At 34.7% G+C, this 17833-nt stretch overlaps 2 protein-coding genes across 3 annotated transcripts; one reads left to right on the forward strand and one right to left on the reverse strand.

Moving 5' to 3' along the window:
• Nucleotides 1-1021: 1021 nt before the first annotated feature.
• On the reverse strand, nucleotides 1022-3146 carry LOC108208538 (exopolygalacturonase). The gene is made up of 6 exons (XM_017379070.2): nucleotides 2826-3146; nucleotides 2437-2736; nucleotides 2059-2348; nucleotides 1749-1965; nucleotides 1410-1661; nucleotides 1022-1328 (listed from the first exon to the last, which is right to left on the reverse strand). The coding sequence occupies exons 1-5, from the start codon at nucleotides 3084-3086 to the stop codon at nucleotides 1425-1427; spliced, it is 1305 nt and encodes a 434-aa protein (XP_017234559.1). The 5' UTR covers nucleotides 3087-3146; the 3' UTR covers nucleotides 1022-1328; nucleotides 1410-1424.
• Nucleotides 3147-7802: 4656 nt separating this feature from the next.
• LOC108209531 (uncharacterized) lies at nucleotides 7803-14050 on the forward strand. Of its 2 annotated transcripts, XM_017380488.2 has the most exons (9): nucleotides 7803-8063; nucleotides 8189-9602; nucleotides 9960-10078; nucleotides 11099-11141; nucleotides 11223-11704; nucleotides 11785-12091; nucleotides 12796-12961; nucleotides 13141-13240; nucleotides 13701-14050. In XM_017380488.2, exons 2-9 carry the CDS (start codon nucleotides 8424-8426, stop codon nucleotides 13816-13818), a joined length of 2514 nt encoding a protein of 837 aa, XP_017235977.1. In that variant the 5' UTR covers nucleotides 7803-8063; nucleotides 8189-8423; the 3' UTR covers nucleotides 13819-14050. The 2 variants fall into 2 exon arrangements, with proteins under 2 accessions (XP_017235977.1, XP_017235976.1); XM_017380487.2 differs by having other exon boundaries at nucleotides 7831-8063; nucleotides 11099-11704.
• Nucleotides 14051-17833: the final 3783 nt, after the last annotated feature.

Below are 17833 nucleotides of genomic sequence, written 5' to 3' on the forward strand. Positions count from 1 at the left end.
AGTCATTTTGCAGAAGAAATTGATGAATAACGGCACTCATTTTCACTCTAAACTAAAATGGGCATCTAAATAGCCTCTTTTGACCAAACAGAGATGGGAATTTATTAGGGATGGAAATTGATATGGACTATGGGTTATATTCGACCTGAAAATATGATATATGTCTCATATTTGAAAATGATAGTATGTCTTAAATTTGAAATGCAAGAGATTCAAATCTGATGAAAAAATTAAACCTGAATAAAATATGATTCGGATACGAGGACTCATATATCTGCTTGGATTATGTCTCATAATTTTTATAATATGCATCATGGATCGTATTCGGGTATTTGGTTGATTATGAAAAATAATATATTTTCCAAAAAATCAGATATAAGTCGAGACACTGCATAGTCGGGTCGATTTACAATCATAGCAAAAAACTATTCAAATCGATTTACAATTGTAGCAAAGAGATATTCGGTATCACCTCGGATCATTTGGAAACCTAGAAATTATAAAATTTATGGAAGACTATACTTACCGCTCGATGAACCATGTAACCAATTTAACTAAGTTTGAGTGAGTGTTTGACAATACAAATGACTCCTAAATACTCCTATTCAGTTTCTCAAATTGAGCAAGTTGAGCTAACATGATTGGCTACGCACAAGCATAGGCAAATTAAGATGAAACAAGGAGTGAGACACACGAAGTGGTGAGAGTGATGGACAGTAAGAGATGACCTGATATATTTTGACCGGGGTTATCATGGTTGCAAAAATCGGGATTTTAATTTTTTCCGATAAAATCAAATTAGAAGACAATCGAAAACCAATAAATATTTTTAAAAATTAATGAAGGACTAACCAAGATTTTTAAATTAATCGGGATCTTTTAAACACTGTCATGTATACACTCCAATTCAGTTTTTAGCTTTTATTCAGATTTTTAAATATAATGGAAGAAATGTGTTTCTAGTTTTAAGGTGACAGTTGGTTCCTCAGACTTGCATAACTAAACATACATACATGCAATTCGACAAAAGAACATAAAAACTTATTGATGGAAAATGTAAATTAATCAAATTTGTCTTACATTTATTAAAAAAAACAAAATACAAAAAACATCATAGATGATCTAAACAATCTAAGTTACAATGTATGAAGAATCAAAATGTTGTGTGTCAAAATTGGGCGGGCTATAGTAAAGCCTCACTGCTCCTCTTCGCTTGAGCCAAAGCTTATTGATATGTCTCTCTTCCCTCCTCTTTGCAGAAGGCAAGTGTAACTGGTCACCGTACTCGACTCGTGTTTTATTTATCACGACTCTCTTGCATTTCCTACCTGTCATAGAATCAAGTCGAAACGACTCATGAGTACACGACAATAATGAGTTGAGCTATGTTAAGGATCAGGTTCACTTACGGAGGAGATGATATCTTAAGCCGGAGGACAGCCTGGAGGGTTCATGACACCGCCAAATGTGGCTTTTGCATTTGCACATACTGACACGAGAGTCGTGTTTGTGCAGTTTCCAGTGTACTTGAAATCGACGTCTGTCACGGTGATTCCTTCACACGGAACAGCGTCACTGCAATTCAGAGTCACTACCTCTTGTGACAGGGAGGTTCCCTTGATGTTTTTGAAAGTGACTCCTGTGATCTTCACTTTCGAAGGCTGTGGATAAAATCAGTCATTAGCATAGCGGAATTAGCAGAATTCGAAAGATGAGTGAATGTGTGATTACTGATTAGTCATTATTACCCCTGGTTTGTCTGCAAAGTAATGCTGATCGATTATGATGGGATTGAATGCATTCTCTATGGTGAGGTCTTGGAATGTAATGTTACTTGCGGTCAGTGCTGGAGACTCGTGCATCGTCTTGATTCGTGCCCCGTTTGTGGTGTTCATTAATTTACAATTCTGCACCATGATGTTTTTAACATCTTTCTCATCTGGATATCTGCCAAGACTGCCGATACTGCAAGGATTTCCCATAGAGATTGAATTTAAAGAAAAAGAAGAACGTAACGGAAACTAACTTATAAGCTAGGTGTATGATGAAGTAAAGTACCTGATGCCGTGTCCAGGGCCACAGGTGACATTATTGACGAGGATATCAACACTGTTATCTCCAATTGAAATGCAATCATCGCCTGTTCCAATGACCGTGTTTTGGATGGTTGCGTTGGTGATTTCACCTAAATGAATGCCGTCCGTGTTTGGGCTATCAAAGGCGCAGCTTATGTTAAGATGGTCAGCTATGAAGTCATGAGACTCAACTAGCTTCACATTGAAGCCTTTGCTGTTAACTATGTTGATGTTCTCGGCACTGGAGGCGTTACATTGAGTGATACAGAGAGACTGCAAAGACGGAAAAAGGGAAAACAACGCGTGGTTAGCAGCAGGCTACTGAAGAATTAAGAATGTGAAATTTTGGACTAGTGCTTACATCTGGAAGAGCCTTGCCGCCAGGGGATTTAGTCTTCCAGGCCTCGCAGCCTTGTCCGTCAAGCGTGCCTCCACCGAAGATCTTGACACCGGTTTGAAAGATATTGATCCACATGCCACTGGGGAAGGCTCCACAATCAGGCTTTGCCTTTAAGGTGCCTATAATTTCAATGCTTATAGGCTGGGGAGCCGTGCAAGGTCCAGCAAAATTGAGCTCCCCTGTCAACCATTCTCCTTGTGGTATCAGAATCTTCGCGTTTGCAGTCGAATGGCACGCGTCATCCCACGACTTTTGTACACTCTGAGAGGTCCATGTAAGGGGGAGATCGGTTTTTAGGCGATGTCTAATGCAAAATTTCTAGTAGTGAGATTAAAGATATGATTTGTTACCTGAGTGACGTCAGTCGATCCGTCTCCCTTTGCATTAGGACACTTTGATATATCAAAAACGCCATCGCCCCCAGCAGCACCAGCTGGACCAGCAGCACCACCAGCTGGAGCAGCCGCACCACCAGCCGCGTCACCAGCTGCAGGCGTTTCTACAAGACCACGACGATCATACAAATTACAGGTACCGTCTTCAATACCATTCGCCACATAAGAGACGAGCAAAAAAATACTTAATATAACCTTCATCTCGAATGTTTTCATTGTATAAATTGTTCACAAACCACCTTAACAGATATATGAAAACCAAATCACTCAGACTGTGAAATGTTTCAGTAACTTCATTCCATTATATACCCACGCCAGTGTGGCTTGGTTGTCTATATTTAGTACGCTATTTACGCGTAAAAACATGCATCATAGCCTCACACTTAGTTCTGGTGTTCATACAAATCAATCAAGACTCGGTCCAGAAGACATTTTTCAGGCTACTAACAAGGGACCTTAAATTATTCACTAGTTAAATTTCTGAATTGCACAACATCACAAGCCATAAATTGTGGATCATGACTGATCTACTTCTTAATCTCAAAAACCCGATAATTTTTATCATCAACCACTTTAAAGACCTGGCATTGACCTTTGATAAAATTTGACGACAAACATTTAGGAAACTAAATAGGCAAACAGAGTTCCATCACGAAAGGAATATAAGAGGCGAGGCCCGGAATATATTATGACTGAACCGAGCCAGGCTCAAGGAAGATACAAGGTGGCAATCAATGAAGTAAGTCTGGTATTCTAGTTCTTCAGAGAACCAGTTAGTCTAACAAGCCTCACCACATCATCTTGAACCTCCATACCGTCGATTACAGTACTGTAACACCTCGGGATTTTGGAAGAGTCGGTTACTTCACAAATTCCACATTCTCATTGCTTACAAATTTCTTACAGACCGTTGGACTAATGTATGAAATAATAACAGCTTCCTATTATGCAGTAAACGTATAGTGTCGATGAGCATATTGCATTATCATATTTCAATTTTTGGCATGTTTATTATTTGTAAAATTTACATAACACTTCGTTCCAAAAAATATCAGAACATCGGGTCTGCAAAAAGAATCAACTGACTAACTCAAACATGTCAATTCTTCGGCACCATTCAAAGTCTATCGAAAACATAGGATTCTAGTAGACATAAAAATGTGCTTTAAATCAAAAGTGTCTAAGTCGATAATAGAGCAATGCCATTGTAGCTGAATGTGATTTGTTTCCCCAACATGTCACAGTTTCTGATGAATTTATTCTCCAGGGTAGACCAGCCAATGTGACTCCAAATATGCAAGTGTGCAACAAGCAAAAACAAATTGCTTGTGGCTTCTTGGACCTGGACTTTTCCTACACTCCAGCGGATCCCAGCAAACAGCTGTTAAGTGACCAATTCTCTCAAAATCTCAAGATACTTTGTCTTCGTGTCTTAAATATGAGAATATTGGGAGTTACGGGAGTCGATCCGAGTCTCCGGCGAGGTTGAGTTCTGATACCATGTTAAATGACTAATGATGTCAGAGGAAGACCCTAAATGGATCTTATGCTATAATTCAACAACAACATCATAGCGCAACGCTTTACAGTCTATGATTATTGTATGATCCGAAAGAATGAGTTGTCTTGAGAAATTAGTGGTCTGTTGGGACATTTTTTATGAATGCTGAAAATGTAGCAGAAGAGTGTGGAGCAGACGTGGCTGGTTTGTAGAGATGCTCAGTATGCTCTAAGAAACAAAGTAGAAAAGTAGTAATAGTTTTGACAACTCTGAAGAAAATAGGATATGATGAGGCCATTAATATATGGACAAGATCCAGAGAAAGATGAAGAGATGTGCGACAGATAACCTAACAACTTGTATCGGTCTTCTTGCATTCTTTGCGTTTGTCTCGGTCGAAATAGACATTTTTACATTATCGATTTTACCTGTATAATCGGTGCAATCACCTTACAGTATGTATGTTCATGGTGCAGCTCCCGACTTCTCACTAGTCTTAGACGATGAAACGAGCCGCGACGGAACCAGAATTTTGACATATTAGAAATTATAAAAATAATAAAAGCATAATAAACTATTAAATTTTTTTTTTTTTTTGGCCACCAAAACTATTAAATTTTGAAGTTTAAGAGAGATCTAAAATCAAGTTTTAAAGCAGAGGTTATGGCTTTTAAACAATTTTGTCATGAATTTTCCAAGGCTACCACGGTTCGGTCTGTGAGCTTAACATTAAGTATATAATTAGCTTCGAAAGTACATTCTGCATTTCTTACTTATATCTCGTATATTGATCCGTATACAATACAAACTTTCTAATAGTGAGGTGAAAAAGGTTTTCTATCCTTTGATACTTATTCTTAATCATTGTGTTGCGGTGTGTATTAGAAGCTCTTTATCCACCATCACCGACCATAATTGTCTAAAAACGTTCCATAATTTAGAATTCTTTTTGACTCAGAAATCAGAATATTAAATTAATAAATTTTCTGGTTGGTCGTTGGCATAACATATTTCATTTACAAGTTATTTTAACAAATATTTCTATTGAAACTATTTATTTTTAAGTTACGGCTTTAATTATCAAAATTTTATTTAATATATTAAAAAATATATTAGTTTTATTTAATTATTTAAAATTAAGTATATTTAATTAATATTAAATTACGCAGTGCTTTAATGTGTAACTAATTAAAAGAAGCATGAATCTCATGTACTCATTTGTAATAATAGTTGTAGGTACCACAATAAAAAGTTTTTAATCCGCAATTAAGCACTATTGTACAGTATTATAAATGATTGTTTAGTGTTGAACGAACTTGAGAACCACTCGGTTGACATTTAGCACCTACGGGTGGAATAGTTGTGCATGTGAGACTCTACACAATTGCTACATTACAATTTACACCACAAACTAAAGAAAATGAGTTATGATAGAATTAGTTTATTTATATATTTGAGTTTTGTAAATCATTTACTTTAACAAAATAAAAGAAATTCTATTTTTGGGATTCGTTAAAGCTATCTTTTGCTCATCTAAATGATCAGAAGAGAGAGTAAAATATTATTAATCTTAAAAAAAATGTTTCTTGCTTAAAATAAATAAATTGACTAAAAATAAAAAGTAAATTAAGACTTATAAATGATTAAACTGTTTGGAAAATAAGTAGAAGTTGTGAAACAAAAGATAACATTCTCAACTTCTTATAAATACTTTAGCTTTTTCTAGCGACGGGTCAAGAAAAATAAAAGTCAGATCCTTTATTTCTTATAAACAAAGCCAGAAGGACCGTCAGCCAAACATACAGGAGCTCAGTTCTATTAAAAATATGTATTATAAAGATATTGAACACTATTTCAGAATAATTTAAAAGTTATTATTAGTTACAAAAATTCAAGGCCATAAAGTTTTACACATAAATAAAACATTTTACTGACGAGTTGGTGCTCAAATTTAAATGAGTCAGTAATATATCAATTTAAGTCACCGGGACGAAGGAGAATACCCCCGATTCAATGCAAAGTCAATTTCATCATTTGCCATTCTTTCTTGTTATTATAATGTTCTGTATTTTTTTCCTGAATTTATTATGATAAATGTCAACGAGGGCAACATAAACGGTTGCTTCCACTATTACTGTCTTGGTTGATCAGAGCAAGTCCAATTCATGTTACCAAATGAGCTCCAAACTCAAATGGTCACATTCCCTATTTTTAAATAACTTATAGTCATTAGTTATTTAATATTTAGGAATAAAAAATTCACTTTCTTTCGGTGATAATATATTTTACACGAATAATTAGTTATTATTGGGCTTTTCAGTGATTATATATTAGCAAGAAAAATAATTCTAATTTTAATTTATAAATATATTCTATAAATAATTAAGTTATAATTTGATTTCAAAAACATAAATTGATATAAAAATTTATTTTTAATCCAAAATAAATCGATCAACATTAACAATACATTCTTAGAAAAATAAGAATTTAAAATACTAAAATATTAATATCAAATATCAATATATTAAATAAATACGAAGGATTGAAATTATTATGTGAAAAGTTTCAATTGAATAGAATTATGTCTTATGGTTAAATTTCTAAGTAAAGGATATGATGATTTATAACGAAAAAGAACATTTTGGCGAGTTAAAAAATGTGATTTAAGGCGAGCTAAAAATATTGTTTGCATAATTTTGAATTTATGAATTATTAAAAATATAATATAAAAATAAAATGATTCATATATAATTTATAGGTTTCCTGAGTGGGTCAAGGAGGAGTTATGTAACAGTAAGGAGCCCTTGGATTCAATCATATTTTTTAATAGATCCGCTATTAATATCCGCGGACCGGCAAAGTTTTCATCCGCGGAAAGACGAAGTCCCGTTTCGCGGATATTTACAGTGGATCCATTAAAAAATAAGATTGAATTTGAACCCTTAGAATATAAATCTAACGGACCGTGTATAGTGTATTAGATAACGCGGATATTTACAATGGATCCATTAAAAAATAAGATTGAATTTGAAACCTTAGAATATAAATCTAACGGACCGTGTATAGTGTATTAGATAACTTTTTCATGACACACGGTTGTCGAGAATAGAACTCTAATTTCCATATCAAAAAATATTTTAAAAAATTAATTCATTCAAAAAATTATCTCAAACTAATTCTTGACTTTCCATTTCTGGTTTATTCGAGTTTAAGTGAGTTTCCCAATTACCACATAAATAATATTCTCTAAAGTACAGTAAGAGTCATTTGTTTGATAAATAAATAATGAGAAAGGAAGAGAAAGGTTAGAGTGGATGAGTAGTCAGAATCAAAAGCATAACACCTATTCAAAATCTGCATAAAAATATCAACATTTCTCTTCTCAAACAGTTCTGGCTCTCCTCAAAAAATAGATACTACTATACTCTTATAAACCAACAAATCCCAAACTACTTAAACACACACAATCTCTCTCTCTCTCTCTCTCTCTCTCTCTCTCTCTCTCTCAGCACACACAATCTCTACAATCTCTTCTCCTCTCCTAGCGTCTATATTATACAATCTTCCACGCTTCTCTCTCTTTTCTTCTCTAAATATCTATATATAGTCATACTTACGTGTTTTGTATCGTCAATTTAGGGACTCTTTTCTACCGCACTGTTTCAGATATATCAGGAACTCCTCATTCACAGGTACGCTTTTCCTCTTACATTTCTTCTATCATCTCGATTTTCGATTCGATTGCGTAAGTTTCCTTCTTTTTTTTTGATTGTTCTTGAATTTCCGTTTGCTGTTGTTTGTGATATGATTTGATTAGGTTTTTGGATTAGTAAGTGCTGCATTTTGAGGCATTAATAGTTGTCTGATTGAGTGAATTGTTGTACCGGAATTAGGGAATTAGGGTTTGATTATATGTTTGCGGATTTTGATCAGTTTTTGAGGGATATAATGGAACATATGGTTTTTAGGTTCAAGGAGAAATTAGGAGTTTTCGTGTTTGTGTGAGGTAGGGGTTTTTTTGTTTGTGGTGGTTTGGGGGTTGATTGTTGAAGATGACGGATGTGACGGATGTAGGAGAGCAAATGCAACAGAAGCCTGAGAGCACAAGCAATGGTTGTGATGATTTTGAGTGTGGGTTTGAAGATTTGATGAGGGGGCATTTGGATGATTGCATGTCTTTTACATCGTGTAGCTCTCCCAGGAATACGGAGGACGAGGATAATGAAGGGGATCAGCTTGTGAGGAGGAGGAGGAGGTCGGATCTTGAGGGGGATGATTTGGCAGAATCTTCTGCTGCCAGGAGGAGGCATTCGCAGATTCTGAGCAGGTGGGCGGCTAGACAAGCACAGGAGATGATTACAACGATTGAGAGGAGGAATCGGGAGTCGGAATTGATGGCACTTGCTGGTTTGCATACTGTTTCTATGCTTGATTCGTCGTTTTTACGGGAGTCTCAGAGTCCCACTTCAAGGAGGCAAGGAAATGTGGAGAGACCAAATACACAGGCATCTTCCATTTTGCAGATGTGGAGGGAGTTGGAAGATGCACATGCGCTGAATCGGGCTCGTGTTAGAGTTAGAGAAAGGCAGAGATTGAGGCAACGTAGAAGTGTGGAGTCGAATACGAATGTCTCAGCTACAAATATTTCTGAAAGCAGAGAAAGTGAGAATCAGGCCGGTTTGGAAGATGTTAGTGGGAGTGAGCGTGACTTTGGGACTTGGTCTCGTGGTCAGATGGAGCCTCAAATCATTCGCAGGGATGACGATACTTCTAGTCGTGAAACATCTCCTGATTTTGGTGAAGTTGAGAGGGAGAGGGTCAGGCATATCGTTAGGGGATGGATGGAAAGTGGCATCAGTGATCCTTCACCAAATGTTGCTCAGAGGAGTGATAGTCCAAGAGCAGAATGGTTAGGCGAAACTGAACGGGAGAGGGTTAGGGTTGTGAGGGAGTGGGTGCAGATGACAAGTCAGCAGAGAGGAGCTCGCACTAATCGAAGGGAGGAACAAGTTGCAGTACCCAGTGCTCAAGTTGGGGGTTCTCGTGAAGGGTCAGTTACTGACCACGATGACAGCCAGCCTGAGCATATTCGGAGGGACATGTTAAGACTGCGTGGTAGGCAAGCTGTAATTGACTTGCTAGTGAGGATAGAAAGAGAGAGACAGAGGGAACTTCAGGGTTTGATGGAGCATCGGGCTGTTTCTGATTTTGCTCATCGCAGTCGCATACAGGTCAGCTGCTAAATTGTTTCTTGTCCAGTTTCACAAATATTTTATTTTTCCTTCTGTGTTTTAAAAGAACAATCTTTTCTGTCTACTGGTGCCAGATCTACTTGATACTGATTTTAAAACCCTAGTCTGCTGGCACCATTTAATCCAATCTTTGTGTGTTTACATTCTACAAACAAGTGTGTACAGTTTGTATTAACCTATTTAAAATGTTAAGAAGAAAAAGATTTTTTTATAATTCTTGTTACTCTTGTCAATCGCTTTTCTGCGTGATGGGCGGTGTGAAATGATTTTCAAGGTTTATTTTATCGTTTGAGCAAAATGTACAATCATGATCGAGAAATATGCATGTTTCTACAGTCATTACTCAGAGGCAGATTCTTACGGAATGAAAGACCTATAGAGGATGAAATACGACCTTCAGTGGCTACAAGTGAATTAGTTCAGTTAAGGCAACGCCACACTGTGTCTGGTTTGAGGTAATGCGAATCTCTGTTGTTCTGTTGCTAGTTTAGTTTCTTTCAGTTAGGAGTCTGACAATAATTCCTAAGGTTGCTGACTTGCTTCATTTTACTTTTCTCTTTTGCTTTTAAGAGGTGTGAAAGCTGCCTAGCACCCTCGCACAAGACTTGCTAATTTAAGTAACTTATAGATCACAAAAAAATGAGAGATTTCAGGGCATGGAAGAGACGTGTGTGTTCATATCTTAAAATGTATTTTTAAAGATGTGATCTTCGTATATCCAGCCACTAAAGCTGGATTGTTCTGTGAAAATTTGAAACATAATTAGTATAGTGAAGTTTCTATAAAAAAAGAAGAATATTCTATTAATTGAAGGACTGGTCCAGTGGTACCGCATCAGTTTTTAATGACACATGAAATTATATCTTGTACAAGCTTTGGCAGAAATTCGAAAACAGAACAAAAATTATTACTTATTAGCATATGAAAGAGTAATTTTATTCAAATTATATCCCGTGCTTTTGTAGCTCATTTTTGTTTTAGATCTACATATCAAGTCATTTGCGAAGTAAAGATGTAGGCTTCATGATGTACTAGATTTGAAGTTGAGGTGCACTTAGTACATAATATGTAACAAGTGCAGGGGCTGACATTAATTTCTATAACTATATGAGGTGGATAGAAAAATTTGTTAGGACTAAAATATTTGTATATAATCTATGTATATATGTTGAAGATGGATATAGTTTTGTGCTTGCTGTAAAGATTCTAAGTGTGGCAGGAACGAATGAAAATAAAAATATGTTTCCAGGGTTACATCATTTACAATACCTGTAGACAATGCAGCCTGTTTTGCAACTTCTAGTAGATATGTATATTCGAAAAATCAATGTTCTTTCTATTGTTGTTGGGGGTATTTCTTTAACATTCATTTTTCCCCTTTTAATTGTTTAAAAAGATCTGTATATTTAACATCTATGTTCTCTGTTAATTCTTGAAGAATCCTACCTAACCTGATCTTTTCATCTTGCAAGCAGAAACGGATTTCGCTCCAGATTAGAGAATATTGTCCGTGGTCAAGTAAGCAGCCATTCTGAACCCTTATCTAACAATAACAACACTGATTATGGAAGTGGTCAGACTCATTCAAACCCTCTACAGGAGGTTCAGCATGAAAACCATGAGCAGTTGCAGCTTGGGAGTCAGGAAAATGAGATCCATCAGCAATCTGAAAATTTGGAAGCTAACACAGTTGCCCCAAATGTAAATGAACAAGATGCTGCTAATCAAGGCGGTGATTGGCAAGAGCAGATTATTGAAGACGAGAGAGAAAACTGGCAACAAGCAACTTTAAATGAGCTTAATGGATGGGGAGTGGGACCTTCTGTTGATATGGATCAGAATTGGCAGGAAAATTCAGTTAATAGTTGGCCCCAAGAAACATCAAGAACTGATGGAGAAGCTGGTCATCCCCAAAGAACACGTGAAGTTTGGCATGAGGGTCCTGCTGCAAATTGGCCAGGAGGACAAACATCTAATCACCCAAGAATAAGGAGATCCGCTCCATTCAGAAGACCCAATAGATTTCATCCACCGGATGATGATAATGTGTATAGTATGGAACTTAGGGAACTCTTAAGCAGGTATGACACTCATACGGCCTGTTGAATTCTTTACTCTCTTGCTTTAACATGTTACCAATTAGAGTTATTAATGTCTGCAGGCGAAGTGTTTCTAATCTTCTTCGTAGTGGTTTTCGTGAGAGTTTGGACCAGTTAATCCAGTCATATGTTGAAAGGCAAGGCCGTGCTCCCATTGACTGGGATCTTCATAGAAACCTGCCTACTCCTGCTTCACAAGAGCAGGATCAGGATCAGCAGAGGGATGGGCAGAACGAGGGTCAACTTGGTGGTGCTGGTAGACCATCACTAGTACTTCCATCTCCTCCGGTGCCCCCACCACAGCCTATTTGGCACCATGATTTGCATCATTCTAATTGGCCCCGGCATAGCATGCATCGCTCTGAACTTGTAAGCTAACACCCAATATTAATATATTTTTTCAAAAATTTCTCTTTGTATATTTTGAACATATTAATATTTATTTAGTTTCATTGCTACTACTTTTGATGATATATTATAAATGCATCTAAAAATATTACTTGGAACTTTTAAGATTGTTTAGAGCCAACAGTAGCTGTATGGTTGTCACCTAAATTGAGTTAATTTAGTTCTTCCTGATCTCCGGTTGTATTTATTTTCATCTCTTTTTTCTGGTGGCATTTCTTTAAAAATAATACTACTTAAAAGGATGACTTTCCCAAGTGTGTACATTGAAACATAAGCTCTAATTTCTTAATTGTTTACCAAAGTATCATGCTATGATTTGAATTTATAAACCTGACTGGTTAAGTATGAAACTACAGTCTTTAATGCATGCATGATGCATGTACTTTAAGAGGCTTTTGCTGTTGTTAAAATATCTTAAACTAAATACTGTGAGCAGCAAGCACCATTATACTGGGACCCAGGTCACGTACATTTTTCTGAGATCAGAATGAGCTGTTTACTCTGATTTTCCATTAACATTGAACTCATCAGTAACTCTAGCCAGAAGATTTAACTGTGAATCCTTTTTCTTGGCCTTCTTATTATTACCAAGTTTTAAGTAATGTTTTTTTTTTTTTTTTTAAGTATTTTGAGAAGGACAATTTTATTTTGATAATTTGGCACAGGAATGGGAAATGATCAATGATCTAAGAACAGACATGGCAAGGCTTCAACAAGGAATGAGCCACATGCAGAGGATGGTAGAAGCTTGCATGGATATGCAACTGGAGTTGCAGCGTTCAGTCAGACAGGAAGTCTCTGCTGCTCTGAATCGATCAAATGGTGGACAAGGTCTTAGTGATAATATGTTTTACAATCTTTATGTCTGTAGGATATATGAGCTCTTGTTTGTTGGAGAAATTCAGATATTTAATCTTTATTTGTTTCTGTTTCTTCTCAAATTTAATTTTAGAAATTATCTTGGATAAATGTGACCCATGATGAAAATAACATATAAATGTATTTTACAGGAGTAGTTGAAACTTCTGTTGATGGTTCTAAATGGGGTCATGTGCGTAAAGGAACTTGCTGTGTCTGTTGTGATAGCCAAATTGATTCATTACTGTACAGGTAACTATGCAATTAAATGTCTTCTGTCAGGAGGATAATGATCCGTCGTTAATCATCTTTAATTAATGTCTTCTTTGAAGCATTCAGTGAGTCGGGCTTGACTGTTGAACAAAGTATTATGCTTCATATGTATCCGCAGTTCTGCACAGTGCACAGTATATGCTTGTAGATAAGACTATACATAAGCATACTTAATTCTGTAGAAGAAACATTTCATATTCTGTATCAACATGAAAATGCAAGTCCACAGAAGTGAACATTATGAGTGTTGCTTGAGAAGATTTATCTACCAATCTGCTTATAAATATATATTAGTTTTATCATTTATGAGATGTATAGGAGGGAATTGGTCACATACATTTATCTATATAACTTGTATGTCTTTTTCTTCTCTCTCTCTCTCTTTTTTTTTTTCCATTTAATACTGTTGTTGATACTCTCTCTCTTTCTCTCTCTCCAGATGTGGCCACATGTGCACCTGTTCAAAGTGTGCAAACGAGTTGGTGCGTGGTGGAGGCAAGTGCCCATTGTGCCGGGCGCCAATTGTTGAGGTCATCCGAGCTTACTCCATACTGTGAATATTTTAATTAATAAAAAACACATCTCGAAACTGATTAAGATGGGCAAGAAGAAATTTCAATCCCAATTTAGTCTTTAAGCTCCCTAGGTTTCATTTCTGTAGAGTATTCTTGTTTTTCCCCCATTTTCTTCAATTATATGTGGAATGCATTGCATCATGTAATTGAAATAACAATTGGTATATTTATCCACGCGTAAATAAAATTCTATAAGAAAATTCTTTACTTGTAATGCTGCTATGTCTATTTTTACTTTGATTTCATATATATTTAATATTTATTATCTTCTCTTCCTTCCATCACTTTGTCATCGATTTTGTATATATTTAGTTTTGGTTGTCCTTCCCAGTTCCCAGACTTCTCACCCCTGCATGGTTACTTGGTCAGCCATGCATGATCTTCGATGATCAATTACCAAGACTAGAGGTTTTTTAAAAAAGAATACTAATTGTACGATCGGCCAGGCATGTTCTTAGTTGATCAAATACTAAGATTAGAGGTTCCTTTAAAAAAATACTAAGATTACAATATTGGGTCTTTTCTTCTGTGTCATTTTACCTTTCCCACTTGTGGACTGTGGGTCTATGTGTAGAGCTGTAAGTCACCTGGCTCGAACTCGTTTAAGTAGGCTCGACTCGGCTCGTTTAATTAAACGAGTCGGAAACGAGTCGAGCTCGGGCAAAGGTTCCGGCTCATTTAATTAAACGAACCGGCTCGACTCGACTCGTGATATTAAATGAGTCGAGTTCGGACAGGGATTTAGGCTTGATTGGTTAAACGAGTCGGCTCGGCTCGGTCAATTTACTTCGGCTCGAATTACTCCCGACTCGAAACTCGGCTCGCTCGGCCCGAATTACACCCCTAGCTATGTGTTTGATTTATTCTTTTCCCGGGAACAAAGAGAATTCATAGTAACAAAAAAAGCATACGAATTTATTTCATGCACGTTTTAAAATTAAAAAAATGGAAAAAATCAGGAAAAAAGTTGGCAAGTCTTTTTTATTATTTTTGAATTTTCTTTGAGAAAGGTTCGTTTTTATGAATTATCTTTCAAAATTTTCAGTTAGATAAAGGCATGAATGAGTAAAACTAAAAAATCGCTAATAAATTTTAGAAAATTTTGAAAGAATTAAAAAAAAAAAAAAAAAAGCTTGCCATTTTATCGTTTTCCAATTCTTTTCAGTTTTTTGAATTTTTTTTCAGATTTTTTTTGAATTTTTGATTTTATTTTATTTTATTCAGAATTTTCAAATATTTTAATATTCTTTTGAATTTCCCGTTAAATAATCGACGGAACTGACGGAAAGTGATGCGTTTGGAAGTAAACTTGATGATGGGTTTGAATTTTTTTTTAACATCAAAACTCAATTGCAAATTTTCGATGAGTACAGTGATCAATTAACTATTTTACCCTTACAATATTCTACTTACGAACATTTATGGTTTTTAAAGTAATAATTATTTATAAAATACGCCTTTGCAAAATTATAGATTTTGTACTTTTTAAGTTACAGAACATGCATGATTTTGAGAGATCTCCAATGAAAAAATTTATAAAATTTTACTCTATTTATCTATGCAGAATATGTACCTTATCGACATTAATATACTCTATGAAAATGGCTTCTATAAAATTTTACTCTACTTATCTTATGCATACCTTATTAACATTAATATATTATTTTATATTTATTTGAATATTATATTGATTTTGTGATATTTAATCAAATTCTAAGTTCTTGAAGATTTAGTTCATATTTTATATCATAAACTTTTTTGGAATATTATCGATGATACTACTATACAATTGACTTTTATCGGTATTAGCATTATATTATTTGTTTATGTCTGATCATTTTGTACAGTTTGTTTTCGGCACATAATCAATTTTATTACATTTTGTTTAGCACAAGTATATTCTATGTAGAAAACAAAATATAATGAATTAGTTTTTTATTCAAAACTTAATTAAAATAGATAGAAATAGAAAATAATAATATTTTTTTGACGTAAAACAATTTATACATATAAATTTTAGGGATCTTTTTAAAAATACCCATCTGTAAAATCATTTTTTTAAAAATACTACCATCTTTTTCATTGTTTTTAAAAATACCTTTTCATAAATTTTTTTTTTCAAAAATACGATTTGCAACTTTTGCAACCTCATTTGCAACCTTGGGCGGCGCAGCTGTAAAAGTTGCAAATGAGGTTGCAAAAGTTGCAAATAAAAATGAAAAGTTGCAACGGTTGCAACTGCAATTGCAACTAGTTCAACTGAAAACAGTAAGTTGCAAATGAGGTTGCAAAAGTTGCAACTGCAGTTGCAACTGCAGTTGCAACTTTTGCAACTGCAGTTGCAACTTTTGCAACTTCAGTTGCAACCTCAGTTGCAACTAAATGCAACTGAAAACTGTAAGTAACAACAGATGTATGGTGTGCCCCTGGCGGGGCCATTAGAATACAATAGAATCAACTGAATGCAACCATATGCAACTGAATACAACCATATGCAACCATATATGCAATTACAAATACTGATTTCAAGTTCCATTTTTCAAATGTCATTTTCGACCTCATTTTCGGAATCGATATATATATATATATATATATATATATATATATATATATATATATATATATCGATTCCGAAAATGAGGTCGAAAATGACATTTGAAAACTGGAACTTGAAATCAGAAATTCAGTTGCAGATGAAATGGCAAAAGAGGTTGCAACACGGCTGGCTAGTTGCAAATGAGGTTGCAAAAGTTGCAAACAGTATTTTTGAAAAAACAATTTTATGAAAAGGTATTTTTAAAAATAATTCTGGAAGGTAGTATTTTTGTAAATAATTAAAGAAAAGGTAGGTAGTTTTGTAGATTTCCCTAAATTTTATTAGTAATGATATAGTGCATATATTAATGTAATTAAGAGTTTTCTAATAATTATACCATTTATCTTCAATATATGATATATAAAACAATGAAATTGTCATTTACATGAATAAATATTCACTTATCGATGATAAATTTAGGATATAGCATCCATCTAATAAAAAATAAATAGCCCCACCAAACAATTATATTTATTTAGAATCGGATGCGTATTTATTTATCAATTACATCAATTTCTCTCATTAAATAAATATCCTCGATGGGATTCATCTATATATTGTGATTAAAAAATTCGTCTCTATTATATTGTATTCGAGAAATAATATTATTCTATCAAGCATAGGTTTTCATATTCATTTTACGGTTTTTCTTCGTGATGTGCTCATGAATAAATTTAGTCAATAAGTCGAAAAACTCACTCCAACCGTACGCAGCTGTTGTCTGTAATTTGTCGAACCTCTACATGTCTGTAAGAAATCTGTAGAAAGATTGCACATCATTTATTACCATATCGAATTGATATATTCTATTTTAACAATCTAGAATATTAATAACATACTATTTTCAAATTATAACCAACCAATATGGCAAATACCATTAAAGCAAAATATCTTACATGGTTCAGCAAATTTTACATAATGTCTTACATATGCTATTTAGCCAACAATTATAACTAACGCGGTTGGAGATGCTCTAATAAGAATAAAATTTGATAAATTTCTCTTATTTTGATTTGATTGCCTTACACTCTTTAATAATGGTGGACTCTCTGCATTTACAACAATCACACCAATAAAAACATCTAAATTTTTAGATTTTAGTGCTCAGTATGTACACATAGGCACAGTGACGGATGCATGTATAGCCCCTGGGGTCACATGTCCTCATAAAAAAAATAAAGCAGTAATTTTTTTATTTCTTTTTAATTTTGTATACAAAGTGCTCCCACAGAAAATTATATCAGCGCAGATACCATGCTTTAGAACAGAAGAGATTGACTAAGAGGGGTGTATTGGATTGAAATTTTAAAGCATTTTTTTGCATTCATGAAATCCGAAGGTATTCAATTGGGATTGTTTGAAATCCATTAAAATCTTGAGGTATTCAATTGGGATTTTAAA

Source organism: Daucus carota, chromosome 2, assembly GCF_001625215.2.
Source record: "Daucus carota subsp. sativus chromosome 2, DH1 v3.0, whole genome shotgun sequence".
Lineage (NCBI taxonomy): Eukaryota > Viridiplantae > Streptophyta > Magnoliopsida > Apiales > Apiaceae > Daucus > Daucus carota.

Coding starts and splice junctions, on each gene's coding strand:
- LOC108209531 (XM_017380487.2), top strand. CDS start 8,424: ATGACGGATGTGACGGATGTAGGAGAGCAAATGCAACAGAAGCCTGAG. Junction 9,603..9,959: donor CTCATCGCAGTCGCATACAG/GTCAGCTGCTAA, acceptor ATGTTTCTACAG/TCATTACTCAGAGGCAGATT. Junction 12,962..13,140: donor TCGATCAAATGGTGGACAAG/GTCTTAGTGATA, acceptor TGTATTTTACAG/GAGTAGTTGAAACTTCTGTT.
- LOC108208538 (XM_017379070.2), bottom strand. CDS start 3,086: ATGAAAACATTCGAGATGAAGGTTATATTAAGTATTTTTTTGCTCGTC. Junction 2,349..2,436: donor GCGGCAAGGCTCTTCCAGAT/GTAAGCACTAGT, acceptor CCGTCTTTGCAG/TCTCTCTGTATCACTCAATG. Junction 1,966..2,058: donor GGCCCTGGACACGGCATCAG/GTACTTTACTTC, acceptor AAATCCTTGCAG/TATCGGCAGTCTTGGCAGAT.